We start from the raw sequence: 20,310 nt of genomic DNA, 5'->3' as shown, positions 1-20,310 counted from the left end.
ACATTCCTAAATGCAATAATTAATATGGGCTTGAAGTGCATGATCTAAGCTGGAATTGGAGACCTTTCACATCAAAATCAGAATAGTGGTTTAGGGATTATAGCCCTTTACACTCTTTATACCTGTACCCCTTTTACAAGTCAAGTCATGTTTAATTGTATAGCCCTTTATAATGAGAAGTCCCAGAAGGCCGCAACAAAAAACAAACTATTGCAAACTACAGACTATTATTACACTATCCCCTGATCTATAAACAACATGAGGGCAAGGAAAAACTCAAATACCTCAGTCAAGTCAAGTCATGTTTTTTTGGATAGCCTTTAATCCCAAGAAGTCTCAAAAGGCTTCACAGACCACAGACTATTACAGACCACAGACGATTGCAAACTACAGACTATTATTACACCATCCCCTGATCTATAACCAACATGAGGGCAAGGAAAAACTCAAAAACCTCAGTCAAGTCAAGTCATGTTTTTTTTGTATCGCCTTTAATCCCAAGAAGTCTCAAAGGGCTTCACAGACCGTAGACTATTACAGACCACAGACTATTGCAAACTACAGACTTATTACTCCATCCCTTGATCTAAAACCTACATGAGGGCAAGGAAAAACTCAAAACCTCAGTCAAGTCATGTTTATTTGTGACGCCCTGAATCAGAAGAGGTCTCTAAGGGCAGCACAGACCACAGACTATTATTACACCATTCCCTGATCTAAAACCTACATGAGGGCAAGGTAAAATCCAAAAACCTCAGTCAAGTCAAGTCGTGTTCATTTGTGACGCCCTTAATCACAAGGAGTCTCAAAGGGCTGCACAGACCACAGACTATTGCAAACTACAGACTATTATGACACCATCCCTTGATGTAAAACCAACATGAGGGCAAGGAAAAACTCAAAAACCTCAGTCAAGTCAAGTCATGTCTTTTTGTAAAGCCCTTAATCAGAAAGAGTCTCAAAGATCTGCACAGATCACAGACTATTGCAAACTACAGACTTATTACACCATCCCTGATCTAAAAACTACATGAGGGCAGGGAAAAACTCAAAAACCTCAGTCATTTTTATTTGTGACGCCCTTAATTACAAGTAGTCTGAAAGGGTTGCGCAGACCACAGATTACTGCAAACTACAGACTATTATTACACCATCCCCTGATCTAAAACCAACATGAGGGCAAGGAAAAACTCAGCATGAAGAAAATGAAGAAACCAAGAGAGGAGACCACACATGAGGGACCAAAAGTGATTGCGAGGGTGTGATTTGGCATTTGGAAGCTGTTCTTGTGACCACATATCATGCATTTAAAGGAGCTCTCAATGGAGGTGAAGCAGAAGATCCTAGATCAGGGGTCGGGAACCTATGGCTCGCGAGCCATATATGGCTCTTTCTACGAATATCTGTGGCTCAGAGACAGATTTGATTGCATGCAAAATTTCTCCATCTTGTCCAAAAGTTGTTTCGCCTATCCTAGTAAGTTACACGTAAAGCTAAACCGAAACCTACTGACGAATGATTACTTCGCAGTATATATATGGCACATTTTTCACTACAATTTACAGTCAAGGTGTCACACAAAAAATGGGGAAAAAAAACTCGTTTTAGCTGTACAACGTTAAAGAATCCTTTATATAAAAGTTCACTATGTAATCTGTGTTCAGTGTTCTGATACCTTATGATGAATCCACAGAACTGTAAATACGCCAAAACACCGGAAGAGAACTTAGTCATTTGATTGGGTGAGTGGGAGGGATGGGTGGAGCTATGCAAAAAGTACAAGCACTCCTTCCCATCTCTCGCCAAAAGTAAGCACATAAGGCTCCCTATTCTCAGAATGTTGTGACGTTTTTACAAAATAAATGCTTGCATCTGGTTTTGAAACCAATATGTATGATAAAAAAGGGTCAAAAGGAGTTTAACCGATCTTGAGTCATTGCAAGAAAGAGACAAGTTTAAAGTGGTATGTTTGTTGATTTTGGGACAGGGGCTCTGGCATTATTCTCTTTTCATAATTTTTATCAAATCATCAAAAATAAATGTGCTGAAGACTAAGCTTTTGTCTGGGGTGCGGGTTTAGCAATTTTGTAAATTTGTCTCATAATATATGGTGTGGCTCTTTCCCAAAATAAAATTAATATTTTTTGCTTTTATGGCTCTTTGAGTCAAAAAGGTTCCCGACCCCTGTCCTAGATGCTTGGAGAAGCTAATCACTGTTGGATACATTCTAAGAAAAAAGGGGTTCACTGGTGAGGTTGGCATTGACGTCCACAGAAGACGACAGCGACTGGTAAGGTAAAATCCATTTACCGTATTTTCCGCACTATAAGGCGCACATAAAATCTGTTTTTTTTTTTTTTTAAAGATTACTATGCGCCTTATAATCCGGTGCGCCTTATATATGGATCAATATTGAATTGCAAGGTCTCGCAATTAAGAGAAGCAGCGACCGACTCCATTTTTCGCGTAGAGGAAGAAGTGCGCTGTGCATACTGGGAAATATTAAACAATGATTTTCTTTTATTTGTGCGTTTTTGTAAAGACCCTGAAATGGCTCCTATTAAGAGACACGCTTACAACGCAGAGTTTAAACTCAAGGCGATCAGTCACGCAGTAGAACACGAAAATAGAGCAGCAGCGAGAGAGTTCAACATCAATGAATCGATGATGCGGAAGTGGAGGAAGCATGAGGATAAGCTGCGCCAAGTAAGGAAGACTAAACAAAGTTTCCGTGGCAATAAAGCGAGATGGCCACAGTTAGAGGACACACTTGAACAGTGGGTTGTTGAACAAAGAGCAGCAAGTAGAAGTGTCAGTACAATAACTGTTCGAATGAAGGCAACAGCATTAACATTAAAGAATTCAGAGGTGGTCCTACTTGGTGTGTGTTTACGTTTTACATTTTACAGTTATTATGCTATTGCTTTATTGTTATTGTTTTGCACTTGTTGTTTTTGCACATTACGAGTGTCACTATATTGCGATTGCACTAACGTTTAATTTACCATAACAGTATCAGACGTTTTTTTTGCGTGTTGACTAAATGGAGGAAAAGTAAAATGTTATGCCTTGCTGTTGTTCAAAGATGTTAAAGATGTGTCACGAAAATGCTTTACCTTTAAAATAATAAAACAGCTGTTTATTCATTTTGGGAGTGAATGGAGTTGTGGAAAGCTTGTTTGTTATCTATTAATAAAGTTTGACTGACCTATCTGACTGTTTTGTTGACATTCCCTTTAGCGCGGCACCATCTAATGGTTGCATAATGTAACTACATCCTCTACTGTCGCCAAGTCAAGTCAAGTCACATTTATTTATATGGCCCTTAATCACAAAAATGTCTCGAAGGACTGCACAGGATTACAATTACAAAATTGCACAATTACCTGATCTTAAACCAGCATGCACTTATAGCGCCTTATAATGCGGTGCGCCTTATGTATGGAAAAAGTTTAAAAATATATCATTCATTGAAGGTGCGCCTTATAACACGGTGCGCCTTATAGTGCGGAAAATACGGTACATCTACTGAGGTAAAGAACACTATCCAGGAAGTGGGTGTTTGTTTCTAGTTCTACCACCAAGAGACAAAAGGGTTCACCACTAGGTGCATGCCATTCTTCAGTCCCAAAAATAGACAGACCGGACTTGACCTTGCCCAAAAAAAAACACCCTCAACAAGCCAGCACAGTTCTAGATAAGAGATAAGACCAAGACAAACCTGTACCAGAACGATAAGAAGAAGTGGCTTGCAAAACTATTTGACCCCCTTGAACTTAGTGACCTTTTGCCACATTTCAGACTTCAAACATAAAGATATAAAACTGTCATATCTTGTGAATCATCAACATTAAGCGGGACACAATCGTGAAGTGGAACACACTTTATTGGATATTTTAAACTTTAAAAAAAATAAAAAACGAAAAAGCGGGTGTGCAAAATGATTCAGCCCCATTGAGTTAATACTTTGTAGCGCCACCTTTTGCTGCGATTACAGCTGCGAGTCCCTCAGGGTATGTCTCTATCAGTTTTGCAGATCGAGAAACTGATATTTTGGCCCATTCCTCCTTGCAAAACAGCTTGAGCTCAGTGAGATTGGGTGGAAAGCGTTTGTGAACAGCAGTTTTCAGTTCTTTCCACAGATTCTCAATTGGATTGAGGTCTGGACTTTGACTTGACCATTCTAACACCTTGATATGTTTTTTTGTAACCTATTCCATTGTAGTTTTTGCTTTATGTTTTGATCATTGTCTTGTTGGAAGACAGTCTGAGGTCTTTTGCGGACTCCATCAGGTTTTTTGCCAGAATGGTCCTGTATTTGGCTCCATCCATCTTTCCATCCATTTTAACCATCTGCATCTCGGATCAGTTTTCTCCTTGTGTGAGCTGAAAGTTTAGAGGGACGGCCCGATCTTGGTAGATTTGCAGTGGTCTGATTCTCCTTCCATTTCAATATTATTGCTTGCACAATGCTTCTTGGGATGTTTAAAGCTTGGGAAATCATTTTGTATCTAGCTTTAAACTTCTCCACAACAGTATCTCGGACGTGCCTGGTGCGTTCCTCGTTCTTCATGATGCTCTCTGCGCTTTAAACAGACCTCTGAGACTATCACAGTGCAGGTGCATTTATACAGAGACTTAATTACACACAGGTGGATTCCATTTATCGTCGTTAGTCATTTAGATAAACATTGAATCATTCAGAGATCCTCACTGAACTTCTGGACAGTATTTGCTGCACTGAAAGTAAAGGGGCTGAATAATTTTGCACACGCACTTTTTCGTTTTTTATTTGTTAAAAAAGTTTAAGATATCCAATAAAGTGTGTTCCACTTCATGATTGTGTCCCACTTATTGTTGATGCTTCACAAGAAATGACAGTTTTATATCTTTATGTTTAAAGTATGAAATGTGGCAAAAGGTCACAAAGTTCAACAGTTTTGCAAGGCAATGTATTTGGAGGGAAAAAAGGGAAGACTACTTGATCCAAAGCACACCACATCATCTGTGAAAACGTGGTGGAGGCAGTGTGATGGCAAGCATGGCCTCCAAGGTCAATGGGTCTCTTGAGTTGATTTTTGGTATTACAACCAGAGGTGGGTAGTAACAGAGTACAATTACTTGAATAAGTTTTGGGAAATGTTGTACTCTAGGAGTATTTTGAAATCCCTATACTTGAGTAAATTTGTGATGAGGAAACTGTACTCTTACTCCGCTACATTAGGCAATGTTGAAGTCGTTACTTCATAAAGTCAACCACTTGAATTAAAAACAAGAGTCTTGTTGGAATGTAACCATCAAAATTTACCAAATTGTTCGAATTAGTTGTATGACTCCATTAACCAAACACGACATACATTCATCCAACAATTGTGCGCACTCGTTTTGAGAGAGACAATGACCAGGAAGGGCGATATTTCCACGCAGGGGTGGATGGTTTATTATTCCTAACAGCAGATCTAAGTGTAAACAGGAGATGGCCCCCATCCGGGTTGCCCGGGATCATTTATGCATTTCAACAAACAAAGCAAAGACATCCTACTATTCCCCTATTGGCTATGTGTCATCTGCAGCTAACTTTAGCTCTCTCTTATTGGTTATCTTCTCCCCTCATGCTGGCGTGCCAAGGCAGTTGTTTTGTGCCCAACAATCTCTGGTCCTCCTGCGTCAGCACACCCAGGTCTCCTGTTATCAGAAGTGTCCTAGACAAAACAACTTCCATTTATGCATTCCACACAGCCTGCCCTGACCTTATATTGTACATTGAACTAAAGCACAGTAAGTGAATATCTTTATTACATTAAACTGAAAACATGTAACTTGTCAATCATATAAAATCTTTTATAGTCAAATGTATAAAATCCTTTAGTCTGTACCTCAATTCTGCTCAAGGTATTTCATTTCAAGTCCAATGTAGTTGCATTTTAACATATTTTTGGGCCAAACTGGAAATGGCATACAGTGCTTGTTTACTGGAGTATTTAATTGTGTTTTTATTAGAACATTTAAAACTGAAGCAGGAGCACTACCATCCCACCCACCGTTTTAACCTGCTGCCTTCAGGGAGGATATAACAGTCAATACAGGCCAGAACATCTAGATTGGCCAACAGTCTAAAACCAAAATATGTAAGGCTATTGTACTGTACCTATGCCTTTCTTTATCTTATGTTTTTAAGTGGCAGCTTTAAATCCAAAAGGGAGTTTGGTGCAAAGAGGAAACATGGATCAGGGGTCTCCAACGTACTACAGCCAGACTGTAGTGTTGCCTGCAGACCTGTTCTGAAAATAGCTAATCAGATAATTTTGTTTTTGTGTGTTTGACTGAGTCTATTCAGTTTATTCCCTTCCCAAGGTTTATTCATTTTACTCATGTTGAGGTTTTTGAGTTTTTCCCTTCCCTCATGTAGGTTTTGGATCAGGGGATGGTGTAATAATAGTCTGTGCAGCCCTTAGAGACTTCTCGTGATTAAGGGTGTCATAAATATACGTGACTTGACTGAGGTTTTGAGTCTTCACTTGCACTCATGTAGGTCTTTGATCAAGGAATGGTTTAATATTAGTCTCTAGTTTGCAATAGTCTGTGAAGCCCTTTGAGAGTCTTTGCGATTAAGGGTGTCACAAAAAAACATGACATGACCTGACTGAGGTTTTGAGTTTTTCCTTGCCCTCATGTAGGTTTTACATCAGGGCATATTGTAAGTCTGTGGTCTGTGCAGCCCTTTAACTCTTTGTGATTAACGGCTACACAAATAAACATGACTTGACTGAGGTTTTTGAGTTTTCCCTTGCCCTCATGTAGTTTTTAGATCAGGGGATGGTGTCATAATAGTCTGCAATTTGCAATAGTCGTTAATCTGTGCAGCCCTTTGAGACTCCTTGTGATTAAGGGCTACACAAATAAACATCATTTGACTTGACTTCTACCAACAATTAACCTGGTAATAATAAAGTAACAATATAGGAATATATCAAAAGTTATTTTACAAATGCATATCAAACTGTGCGCCCTTGGCGCTAATTAGTAACAGAAAGTAGCTCAGTTTGAAAAAGGTTGGAGACCCCTGACTTAAATGTTAGAGGACAACCCACTCAAGGAGGGCTAGCGTTATCACAATATCATGTATATTTATTCCCTGAGAATCCTATGAACAGTCAGCGCTCTTTGAGACAATCGTCAGTTAAATCTGGTATTATTTTGACTATGAGTTAAATCCCCTTCCAACCAGCTCTAGCTGAATCAACAAGGTCTTCTTTCATCTCCAGTCAGTACTAAAATACACCACAAAAACGTTCCAAAGCTGAAACAGAAGCAATTCTTTATTTATTTATATTCACCGTTCCAGAATCCTTGACTATCATCACTCAGTTCAAGCGAAATAATATGTGCTTTAATATTGTTCTTCCAAGACATTATTCTGATGACTGCTTGCTTTTTGCAAACCAGTGAGTGCAAATCAGCAGGCAGAGGGCCCCGCAGTTGATATTTCTTGAAAACGCATCCTTGCCATGCATGTGTTGGTGTATATGGTTTCTCTTCGGCACAAGGCTGGAGTATTATACGGTTTTGAAGTGCTGCACATTGAACGGGATTTGAGGGTTACTTCAGCATGTGTTGCTAATACTGCAGTTGGGGGATGCCAGGAGGCCCCAAAACTTGAATGAATCACACTGCAATCGTCATCTCTGTCCAGCATTCATACCTTTTTGTGAAAATATCGTACAATGTATGGCCGACTGCATTCGAAATAAGACAACAGAGTCATTTATCGAACAAAACAGGCCAAGCACATCGCACTGAGTAAGTTCAATGAAATCGGAGGTCTGAGTCCATGTTTGGGTCCAGGTTGGAAGTGAAAAGGTGGATTAGGGACTGTCCACCGGATCAGAGTTCATCCCTGCAAGGAACAGAAGTAAAAAAAAAAAGTTAAAATGGGCAAAACAACCTGCAGTCTGTTATATAAGGAAATGTAACTCATTTATTTTTATTTTTAGTAGAAAATAAGAAATAGATCGTTAAATGAGCAAAATTATGAGTTACCCGCTGCTGGACTGCAAACTATATAGATACGTTTTCCTGTTGGCATTTTAAGAAACATTTTTTCTTATTTAGCAAGAAAAAAAAGGTTTCAAAAATATAGTAATTTGGAACATAACTGAAATGAGTAAAATGATATTATAAACAAATCAGTCGAAAGAGAAAAAATGAGAATTCCCAATATTATTTCACAACAGAACATGCTTTTTTTTCTTTTGCAGAAAAGCAATGATTGTTTCACAAATATACAAGCCATAGAGATAAAGTGAGAAAGCGATAGAGTGATAGAGCAAGAGATAAAGATGAAGCAATAGAAAGCAAGAGAGATAGAATTAGGATGATAGGGAGCAAGAGAGAGCATTAAAAATAAAGCAATAGAGAGCAATAAAGAGAGCGATAGATAAACCAGAGCAACAGAGCGGGAGATAAAGCAACAGACAACAGCAGATAGATATAAAGCGATAGAGAGCAAGAGAGAGAGATAAAGCAATAGAGAGAAATTGATTGAGCATTAGAGCGAAAGAGATGGAGATAAAGCAATAGTGATAGAGACCAATACAGATAAAGCAATAGAGAGAATTAAAGAGCGAGAGAGATAAAGCAATAGAGAGCAATAGAGATCAAACGATCGAGGGCGATAGAGATGGAAATAAAGCAATAAGGAACTACAGATAGATATAAAGTGATAGAGAGCAAGAGAGAGAGTGCAATAGAGAGAAAGTGATAGGGCATTAGAGCGATAGACTAATAGATAGAGAGAAAGCGATAGAGTAATAGAGATATATCAATATAGATGAAGCAATGGAGAAAGTGATGGAGAGCGATAGAGGTAAAGCGATAGAGAGGAATAGAAATGGAGCAATAGCGACGGAGATAAAGCAATAGATACAGACAAAGGAATGGAGAGCAATAGAGATAAAGTGATAGAGAGCAATAAAGAGGGCTATGGAGAGAGAGGGATAAAGCGATAGAGAGCAATAGAAACAGAGACCAATAGAGATAGAAATAAAGGAATAGAGAGCAATATAGAAACAATAGGAGAGCAACAGAGCCAGCGAGACTGAGTCAGCGAGACAAGACCGATGACTGGGGTGACCAACCCAGTCCCTCAAAAGCTGTATGTCCAGCATGTTTTTGGAGTATCTCTTCTTCATATCTCCTTTCATGGAACAGAGGAACTCCAAAAACATGCAGGACATTTGGCTCTCGAGGACCATGGTTGCCCCCCGCCCCCTGCGATAAAGCGAGATAGACAGAACGAGATTTCGATTGAGCAAAGAGAATTTGTTCATCTAGTCTATATCTCACAGAGCAGAAGATCAACTCAGTTGGTCGCGACGTTCCACATTATTCGCAAAGTCTGTTGTAGATGATTGGAGTCGAGCTTGACGTAAGGTGAGCACATTAGTAAAACGGGAAATCCCAGGCTTGTTTCTCTCGAGTGTAAATGTCAGTGAATGTTATTATTAGTCGCTTTGGGCTGCCAAATAATAGCAATCTCCTTGGCGTGGAACATGCGGTCGAGCCAGGAATTTGGATGTCAGGCCGACCCCAACGAGTTTCTTTGGAAAATCGAAAGAGGACGAAGACATTCTGGGGAAAAACATTGTGTCTGGTAGCGTGCATTTTAAAATAAAAACGTGCGTCATCGCGAGGAGGACGTGCTAAGTAATATGAGATGTTGTCTTGAGGATATAAAAAGACGATTGTCTCTTAGACGAATGAGAACTTTGTTTTGAACTCAGACGAAGGTAAATAAACGGCTCTCCCTGTCCCGCCAAGACTTCTCCCTGCATCTTGCGAGGCAATAAGGTCTGCTCCGAAAAGTCCTACTTTCGCGAGTCGAAATCCAAACAAGTCTTGGCAAAGTTAAGAAAAAACCCAAAGAGGGCAAAGAAACGTGCAGCTACTTTGTAAAAAGTATGGAAGAAGCTAAACAATTCAATAAGTGGCCATCAAAACTCAGCTTCTTGTCTTCCTGCTCCATGCAACGCTCATTTCACCTTTTCCACCGTGAGAAGTGGGATTTGGGTGGGGGGTGAAGGGAGTCACTTCCACCTGGACCACTGCTTGTCTTTGTCCGTTAAAGGCACATAGATGACCCCCATCAGGGGCTTCATTTTGGTGCTGCCGTCCTCCATCTTGTCGTATTGCTCCAGCATCTGGTTTCCCCCTGCCGGGCCCACCGGCAGGATCAGGCGGCCGCCGGGCTTCAGCTGGTCTAGGAGCTGTGGCACAAAAGGGGGATGAGGGACAATGTTAGTTTTCGGATTAAAAAAAAAACGACTAAAATGAGAAGCAAAACTGGGCGGTTTGGTCGCTTTGACTCTCCGTAGTTGGTGATATTTTGCTTTGTAGCGCTCGTTTTCGGTTGGACGACACCACGGGGCAAGGGTGTCGCACTCATTTTAACACAGGGGCCACACAATAGAACAAACATTCTCTCGGGGGCCGGACTAGTAGATTAGAGGGAAAGAGGGAGAAAGACATAAGAGAGGGAGAGAGAGCGGACAAAGAAAGAGAGAGAGAGAGAGAGAGAGAGAGAGAGAGAGCGAGCATGAGATAAAAAGAGAAATAGTGAGGGGGGAAAGAAAGAGAAAAAGAAAAAAAATTGAAATATAGAAAGAAAAAAAGAGAGAAAAGGGGAAAGTAACAGAGAATGAGAAAAGAAAAAAGGAGGAGAAAGCAAAAGAATGTAAAAAGACAGGGAGAGAAAAAGAGACAGAGAAACAAAGAAATGGAAAAAAGACACAAAGTGAAAGAGAGCAAGAGAGAAAAGCGGAGGAAGAGAGAGAGAGAGAAAGAAATGCAAAGAGAAATTGAAAGAGAAAAAAAAGGAAACGGGAGAGAAATAGAAAAGGCGAGAAAGAGAGAAGGGGAAAGCAAGAGATAAAGAGAGAAGAAAGATAAAATGATAAAAGGAAGCGCGAACAAAAGAAGGTAAAAAGACAGAGAAAGAGACAGAGGAACAAAGAGAAAAAACGGGAGTGTGAAAGAGACAGAGAGAGAAAGAAATCCAAAGAGAAATTAAGAGAGAAAGAGAGAAGGGGAAAGCAAGAGGGATAGAAGAGAGAAAAGGAAAAAAGATGAGAGCAAAAGGTAAAAAAGACACAGAGAACGACAAAGAGGAACAAAGAAAGAGAAAAAAAGAAACAGAGACTGATAGAGAGACAGAGAGTGAGAGAAAAAGGGAGGGAAAGCAAGAGAGAGAGAATGGGAGAAAGAAATACAACTACAACGTCTTTGTGAGAGGCACCATCAAATCGACATATTTCAACCTGCAGCTCGTTTTTCTCGTGCGCTTCTCTGAGCGTTGTCTCGAGGGCCTGATTCAATCCCTTAAGCGGCCCGCCTGTTTGACACTCCTATAATAGAGCAAAATCTTGGGCAAATTTAACACTGTCCCTTTAAACGGACAGTGTACTATTTAGCGCCATCTACAGGTAGTATTTATTCAAACTAGCAAAACGACATGATTGTAAAAAGGTTTTGCCAAGGTGTTTTCCCTAAAGGGACAGTGAGTAACACTTGACAAGTGGATCTCACTGTCATCATGTAGTTGAACTGGAAAAAGGTGCTACAAAGCACACTGGAGAAAACAAACAACAGCAATCATCGTGACCAATCCGCAACATTTACATTCTCCCTTTTTTCGCCCAGCCTTTTTGACGTTTGCGGGTACCCGTAGCACCAAAATGGCGGACAATAATGACAGCTCCCGTTTGGTGAGGCTCATATTATGGAAAATAAATGCTAATTCCTCAAGCTACAAGTACTTTTTAGAAAAAAAAAAATAGTTAAATAAGAAAAATAACATGTTAACTCATTCAATGAAATAAACAGGTGCCAGAGCATTTTTACCATTTGGACTCACTTTAAAAAGCCTACAGAAAATATTGTTGAAAATTGTGAAGTTTCTTGAAAAACTGACAAAAAAATGGCTTTTTGCGAAAGGATGAATTTCAAATCGAAATTTCACTTCGATCTTTTCAACGCCCCGTTTCTGATGACGTGGCCACTCTCAACTGCTGGATAGAGGAAGCAGAGCAACACGAGGAAGTGGGGAGGGGCACCTTGATGTGTGAACAAATAACTGAACGAAGCAAAGCTAGTGGTGTTTTATCATACTGAAATCTTTCCTAAAGGCTTGATACTGAAGGGCACCAAAGCTTTAAGAATATGTTTGTTTTTTCAAAAAAATAAATAAATAAATAAAAAATACTCATTTTTATTGTTTTGGCACTAAGGGACAATGCTTCTCATAACGTTTTGATGCGTTATAGCAATAAATCGGTTCATAAGCTAAACTATCTCCCACTATGGCTTTAAAAAAACAAACAAACTATTTTCTAATTTATCTACAAAATAAGTATAAAAGTATTATTTAAAAAAAAACACTTGAAATAAGCAAAATTAACACAAAATAAACACAAAAAATAGCTAAATAACAGGTTCAAATATCGAGTTATGAATATTTTCCGCCCCAAAAAAATGAAATTATCACCATCGGGACCCCAAACAAGGTTTAAATTGAATTTTTTTGACTGTATTTAAAATTTTCAAACCGGGACTCACAGCTTGAGGGACCGTTGGGGCTGCAGCACCGACATGGATGGCATCGTATGGTGCCTCTTCGGGGTCGCCCAATCGCCCGTCCCCAACTGAAAATTCGGACAAGTCACAGAATTAGCATATTCATTTAGATTTTTTACATACATTTTCATTTTTCATGTATACGAGAAAAGTAAGTCAAGACAACCAGGGCATGCCTGAAGCCGTTTGCAGCTCTACTCCGAGGTTGTTTACGTCGCGCGTCATCGGGTAGTGGGACCGTTCGAGATGGCGACGACCGGAGAGTCGGGTAGCGCTTACGAAGAGGGGCTGAAGAAAGCGTGTATGAGTGCTGCATGGATTTATATGCGCCCCCTACAGGGCTACCTCGACATAAGAGCTTCATTTATTCGTTGATTTTCCCCAACTCCAACCCCATGTATTTTCCAAGGGGAACAATCCTTTAGGACACCACCACGTATTTGGGTCGGGGATCGAACCCGGCGACGTTTTCTACGATGCGATTCGAATCGGGGATCTGTGCCAACCGGGACAAGCTGATGCTGACGGTGAGCGGTCTCTAGTGGTAACCTCTGGTCTTACGTCGAGTAAGGTTCCAAAGAAATTCTCGTGTCCAGGGTTGCTTGTATATAGAAGTGTGACCATTTCTATGAGAGCTCTTCTATTTGCGTCGTCGTCATTGGTGGTTGCCGCGGTAACAGACCAGATTACATTCGCTTGTCATCGCTCCCCGAGGATTAAAGGAAATTCCAGCGACTTGAAAACAACTCCGATTGAACGGAAAATGAACTGTAGCGTTTGACTGATTTGGGGCGGCATTGGCTGAGGAGGTAGAGTGCTTGTCTTGGGATCAACAGGTCGCAGGTTCGATTCCTGGCTCCTCTGTGCTATATGTCGAAGTGTCCCTGGGCAAGACACCGAATCCCTAATGCCCCCGATAGCATGGCTGACGCTGCTACCGGGTACCGTATTTTCCGCACTATAAGGCGCACCTAAAAGTCTTAATTTTTTTCAAAAGCTGACCATCCGTCTTATAACACAGTGCGCCTTATATATGGCTCAATATTAAATTCGCAAGGTCTCGCAACTTACTCAACAGCCGCTGACTAGATTCTCCCCCGAGCGCGAAGTCGTCCGTGGTGTATGCTGGGATTTATATACCGGCGTTTCATTGGCTAACCAATGTGTCAATTATCATTTGAATCGATCACTATTGGCTGAAGTTATTCGGAGCCTCGGATTGGATAGATGGCCAAACCAAACCCTGCAATTGGCCGAAAAAGATGTGTCAATCATCAGTTAAATCGATCGCTATTGGCTGAAATTATTCAGAGCCTCCAATAGGCTAGATGACCAAAACAAATCTTGCAATTGGCCGAGTTTAGCAATGGCGTAGCAAGCTTAGCAAGCTTGCTAAAGTACACCATAGAGAAACATGTTTTATCAGTCTGTATTTGCAAATAATTTACTCTCCTGGATTTACTTCACTAACGGTTGTAAGAAGACCATGATTGCGTATCATTATTGAACGTGAGAACTTTGGTGAGTTATGCGGCTTTATGTTTTCCCGGTATCTTGTTTTAGAACGATCTTGATGTTGCTGTGATGAGTTGAGTGAATTAAACTCAATTCCAAGTGTTTATTGTCATATGCACAGTAAAGTTGCGAGTGAAAAAGAAAATAGAAACATAGAAATGTTTGGCATTTCTTGAATCCCAAGACTTCAACCTTCCGAATGATATTTGAAATGACGCATTTAAGTGACATCGTACGGACACCGCATCCGCACGTGTCTACGACACGTATTTGCTTCTTTGCAAGCTTTGGGAATGTTAAGGGGGTAATAAGTTTGACTGAACTATCTGACTGTTTTGTCGACGTTCCCATTGTAGCGCCTTATAATCCGGTGCGCCTTATGTATGGAAGGTGTAGGACCAAAAACTATTTTTTGGGGGTGCGCCCTATAACCCGGTGCGCCCTATAGTGCGGAAAATACGGTAGTTAATTGGTGTGTAAAAGTGTGAAACACATTGTAAAGCGCTTTGGGAGGTCTTCATTGACTTGAAAAGCGCTATATAAATGCATTTACATTACATTACATAAGAAATTGAAGTGGTTTGGGGGTTGAAGGATTTTATACATTTGACTATAAATGATTTTATATGATTGAATACAAGTTACATTTATTGAGTTTAATGCTGTAGCTATTTACTGACTGTGCCTTTATTCAATAAGCAGTGAAAGTTCAGGGCAGGCATGAGTGGTGGAAGATGTTGTTTACAGAACGGGACGTACTGCTGATAATCAGCACATCCATACGAAGGACGGCAGGCGTTGTTTTGAGAACAAGGCCCTGATGACGTAGAAACGCTCGCCGTTGTTTTGAGAAGCCCCACGTTGGGCTTCCTTGGCACGCCCATGGGAGGAGCCGGCACACCATCTTGCGGGGAGATGTGGGCCAAGGAGAAAAAAGAGCTAAAGGACTTCAGAAGAGGGCTCCCCAGAGACTCCAACGACACTAATTCGGCCGTTTTCGATGGAGTACACTTAGTTAAATTATTAATGAAATTAAATCTGCCCCCGTGTGAAAATGTCGGCTTTCCTGTTCATTTTTTCCCTCAAGAAACGAGCGCGCATAAATTGTTGGGTGAATGTAGGTTGTGTTTGGTTAATGGAGCCAGATAAATAATTCGAACAATTTGGTAAACGGTACATTTTGATATTTAATTCCCAAAAGGGTGAAGAAGTTGAAATATCCAGAGTACGGAGTCAATATTCACTAAAATACCATTAAACCTCATGTTTTGCTCCTATTATGGAGTATATGAATCATGTTTTCCTCTAGAAGGGCATCCTAAATGTTTTCAGACGTCACGGCAGTATTTTGTATTCTGAGCGCATGCGTTCCTAGAAAAAGCCAGCTCGCTGTCATCCTCAGTGCCCCGAATTTGGTGACCGAACATCCATGATACCCAGCGCCACCAGCACTTTAGGAAAACCTAGGAAAATGTCTTACCTTTTAGAGTAACTCTCCCCGACGTGATCAAACTAGGATCGTCTTTCTTCACGTTGGTTATGGCGTCGTCCACCAGCTCTTTGATGTGGTCGATGCCGACGACTTTTCCTTCGGGCCCGACCTGCCAAGTGGAGACTGTACCGTAATCATTCGTGTACAACACGCACACTCCTCATTTTTGATTTAAAAACCCGGTCTCGAATTTGGTTTCACTTATTCTCAGCTTAAACTAAGAACCGTGAGACATTGAATTAGGCGGCCATGATGAAAAGCGGTTATTGACAACGTCAACCATAAACACAATACCGAAACAGAATTTCCAATGTATTTCTTTAAGGTCCGATTCATCATAACTTGGTTCACCTGTCGTCATTTTTTGGTTTTCTAAATATCTTTCAGGACCACTTTGTTTCCTGCGTTGTCTAACTTTCATCGCCGGTACGGTCAATTTTGGTCAAACTGCCCGATTTTGGTGAATTCCAGCATGATAGTCGACTTTGAGCTTAAAAGTTTCCTCTTTGCGGCCCGAGTTGCCAACTAACGGGTACTAATATAACATTATAAATATGAAAGACACTTAATTGAAACTTTATAACTTTAGGTATTGGTAATTGTGCAAAACGGCAATGTGAGACATGAAGAGGCTACTCGCCGAGAGCGATATTTGGCAGATTATTGCAAAGGGCACCCGATTGGATATGCATTTCTAGGATCATTTATTACCATGTTATTACTGTATAATCACCTGGATAAATAGTAAGGTTAAAAAGACCCACAAGAAAGTGTGTGAGAGAGAGAAACGAAAGAGAAAGGAAGAAAGATAAAAAAAATAAAAACAAAGAAAGAAAAAAAGAGAAATGAAATGATCTGCATTTATATAGCGCTTTTCAAGTCAAGACTTCCCAAAGCGTTTTACACTGTGCTTCACATTTCCCAATAGCGGCCGTGCAGCCATGTAAGGTGCTAACCTGCATCATGGGGGTATTACGGGTTCAGTGTCTTACCCAAGGACACTTCGACATGTAACACGGAGGAGGAGCCGGGATTCGAACTGAGATCTCTTGATCCCAAGAGGAGCGCTCTACCTCCTGAGCCAGAAAGATAAATAAAATAAAATAAATGAAAAATAGAAAGAAAAAAAGAGAACATAGAGGAAAAAAGAGAAAAAGAGAGAAGAGAGGAAGAGAAAGCAAAGAAAAGAAAAGAAAGAAAGAGAAAGAAAGAAAGAAAGAGAAAGAAAGAGAGCAGGAAAGAAAGAGGAGAAAGAAAAAGAAATAACAAGAGAGAAAGAGGGAAAAAAGAGAAAGAAAGAGAAAGAAAAAGAGAAAAAGAGAGCTAGAGAAAGAGGGATAGAAAAAGAAAGAGAATAAGAGAAAGACAGAATGAGAGAAAAAGAGAAAGAAAGATGAATATTGAAAAAAATGGAGAATTACCGTACTTATTTTAAAGCAAGCGATGTGATGTGTACTGTAGGTGCTTTGCAGGCCGAGAAAAGTGTTTAACTACAACGATATTATCGACTGATCAATCATTGCAAAAATACACCTGGATACTACCGTAAAGCCCGGCGTATAACGCGCACCCCAAACTTGGCTCCATTATACAATTAATTACGGTACGTCGCATCACTGGCTCACCATCCGCGCGAAGCAAACTGACAGGATTCCACTCCCGGAGCCCACGTCCAGGGCTTTGGCACCCTCAAAGAGCTGGTCTTGGAGAAGTTCCAGGGCGTACGCGTGCTAAGTGAGAAAACAAAATCGGATACACTTGACCTGAAGGTTTTCATGCGGGGACGGCCGTCGACTAAATTCCCATTCTGGCCCAGGAAATTCATACCATATGCGGGGCGCTGATGGTTGCTTGGAAGCCTTTAGCAAACGGTAGCAAAGGAGGAGGTTAGCATGTCCATCTCAAATTTTGGATCCTAGAAGACTTACCTATTGACTGTGGTGAGTCCATGTAGGGGTTACACCTGGAAAAATGCGCTCGGTCCGTGGCCAGCATGACTTCGTAAACCTTGTCCGACTTAATGATGCCATTTTCTGAAAATGAAAAGAAAATAAGTCAAATATCGGGGTCTCCTTTCCACAAGTTGCGAGACAACCCCACAGCCAGCGCTGCAAATTCCAATCGGTTGACCTGACTCACTGTACAATCATCCCCTGCGGTTTACTTACAGCGGTTTTGCTACTTTGCTGATTTTTCATCGTGCATTGTGTTCTGCGCTCCGCCCAGCTAAACAGAGTAAGAATTTTCTATTGCCAACAAATCTGGACCTCTTAACCCGTCAAACGGCGCTCCCTAGTGGCACTTTTAAAAAATGTTTGATAACAGAAAGATACAGACGATGCCCTACCTACGAACGAGTTCCGGACGCTCGTTCGTCAGTTGAATTTGTTCGTGAGTTGCTTCAGTGCTAGATTTCATATGTTTAAGGTTTATAGAAGTATGTTTAAGGCTAGTATAAGTAACCTTTATTGTTTTGTACTAAGAAAAACAAACATTTCATAAAATCAATATCCTCTATGAAGATAAAGTTGAGTTTAACTTACTTATAGAAGATGGACTTCAAGAGTTCAGCTACCTCCTCCGATTACCTCATGTGCGGTCCCTTCTCAAGGTTTCTTCATGTCCCTAGGGTTTTGACTTTTTCCTTGCCCTCATGTAGGTTTTAGATCAGGGGACTCTGTAATAATAGCCTGTAGTTTGCAATAATGTGCAGTCTGTGCAGCCCTTTTGATACTCCTTGTGATTAAGTGTTATACATATAAACATGACTTGACTGAGGTTTTTGAGATTTCCCTTGCCCTCGTGTCGGTTTTAGATCAGGGGATGGTGTAATAATAGTCTGTATTTTGCAATAGTCTGTAGTCTGTGCATCCCTTGTGACTCCTGATTAAGGGCTATACATATAAACATGACTTGGCTGAGGTTTTTGAGTTTTTCTTTGCCCCAACTTTTTGAGACTTGGGATTAAGGGCTAGACAAATGAACATGACTTGACTTGACTTAAGGTCGACAGGTATAAGGCTTGCACGTCCATGTTGCCATTTTTGATTTCACTCTTTGAAAAAACAGAGTTCATAGTGGTCCTTGTTGCCATCCAGACTGCAGTTCGACATTACAGTGCAAGTTTTCAGTTGTCAGTGTCAGTCAGGAAGGCGTGAAATGGACGCCACGTTGATAGCATCAGCGAATGTGGGCAGAGTGCCTGAATTGACTGGATGTCCTGAGCAACCGTCGCCTCCTCAATGCCCCCAAATGACGCATATAAAGCTAACCTCCCAAAAGGGCTAGATGACCTTGAATTTGTGTTTTAGTCTGCGTGTCCTCTAACACGGAAGCAAAAGGCGTGCATCGTAAAAAAGGAGATAGGGGGACGATACTATGAACATGCATGCATGCCACTTAGCTTTAAGCGAGAAGCTAGCTAGCTGTGCACAAACTGCATACTAAGATTATCATTATTTGCAAGTCTGCGTCTTCAAGCAATGCACTTACTGCGCAGGTTGTTGACGAGTTCCGCGTGGCTAGCTCCTCCTGATTTCCACGCCATGGCGAGAAAGACTTTACGGGCTAAGTAGACAGCAGCTGTCAGTGCAGCGCCTGCGCCAAATGTTTTGCAGAGGAAGCTCGCAACTTCCAAAGCTGACGGAGCAGCGGATACGTCACCGGACATCCACGCTCAGTCGTGGGATACGTAGCTCTCTTTTGACGCGGTATACAGCATACGAGGTGAGACGTTTTTTATGAGAAATGCATGTTGAAATTATTAAAACGAGTTATTTCAAATCTCTCACTCGTTATATTGCTCTTATTCTCGTTATAGTGCTGGATTGACGAAGGTGGTGGGGGTTTTGACCGCCAGAGGGAGTGCGAATTTTATATCCTTAATTTTGACTTAATGAAAGATCCGTAGTGCGGGGTGAAGGAAGGTTCTGGTTCTTTTTAGAAGATCGGCTCTTGTGGCTCGCGAAAAAGAGTCAGATTTTAATGCTCCCAAATGGCTCTTCGGATTTGTTTTGTTGCTTTAGTCCTCCAAGGGCCTCGTGTATCTAAATAGAATTGAATGACAATATTCTTCTTTGTTTAAAATAAGCCAGAGTCTGTCATTAGATAGATAGATAGACAGATACTTTATTCATCCCCGTAGGGAAATTCACATTAAATCAAGTCACAAATTTTACAGTTGCATCGAAAATAATTTCGCCACATTTATGATTTGTGTTAACCGGGGGTCTCTAACCTTTTTCAACCCCAGAGCGATATTTGCACCCGATTGGATATGCATTTCTGCAATTAAATCATGTTATTACAATATTATTACTATGTTATTACCAGGTTAAATATAGGAAGTAAGGGTAAATGGACTCAAAAGAAAGAGAGAAAGTGAGAGAAAGGAAGAAAACAAAAGAAAATAAATAAATAAATAAATGAAGAAAGAAAGACAAGGAAATAAAAAAGAAAGTAAGAGAGACAAAGAAAGAAAGAAAGAAAAGGGAAAGAATGAAAAAGGAAAATGAAAGAAGAGAGAGAGAAAGAAAATAAAAAAGGGAAAGAACAAAAGAAAGAAAAGGAAAAGAATAAAAAAGAAAAGGGAAAGGAAGAAAGAAAGAAAGAGGAAATCACGAGAGAAAGAAAAAAGAGAAAGAAAGAGAGAAAAAGAAAGAAAATGGAGAGAA

The 20,310-nt window shown here is 40.6% G+C and overlaps 1 protein-coding gene across 2 annotated transcripts; it reads right to left on the bottom strand.

Moving 5' to 3' along the window:
* Positions 1-7,301: 7,301 nt before the first annotated feature.
* pcmt1 (protein-L-isoaspartate (D-aspartate) O-methyltransferase) lies at positions 7,302-19,435 on the bottom strand. Of its 2 annotated transcripts, none has more exons than XM_088325483.1 (8): positions 19,130-19,435; positions 17,566-17,670; positions 17,465-17,496; positions 17,263-17,367; positions 15,626-15,746; positions 12,613-12,698; positions 10,096-10,265; positions 7,302-7,897 (listed from the first exon to the last, which is right to left on the bottom strand). In XM_088325483.1, the coding sequence occupies exons 1-8, from the start codon at positions 19,305-19,307 to the stop codon at positions 7,885-7,887; spliced, it is 810 nt and encodes a 269-aa protein (XP_088181609.1). In that variant the 5' UTR covers positions 19,308-19,435; the 3' UTR covers positions 7,302-7,884. The 2 variants fall into 2 exon arrangements, with proteins under 2 accessions (XP_088181609.1, XP_088181610.1); XM_088325484.1 differs by having other exon boundaries at positions 10,041-10,265; positions 19,130-19,433.
* Between the last annotated feature and the right edge of the window lie 875 nt (positions 19,436-20,310).

This window comes from Urocampus carinirostris, chromosome 20, assembly GCF_059441175.1.
Source record: "Urocampus carinirostris isolate Australia breed hairy pipefish chromosome 20, RoL_Ucar_1.0, whole genome shotgun sequence".
Classification (NCBI taxonomy): domain Eukaryota; kingdom Metazoa; phylum Chordata; class Actinopteri; order Syngnathiformes; family Syngnathidae; genus Urocampus; species Urocampus carinirostris.
The sequence above is the reverse complement of the archived record's forward strand: the minus strand, read 5'-3'. Positions and strand labels throughout refer to the sequence as shown.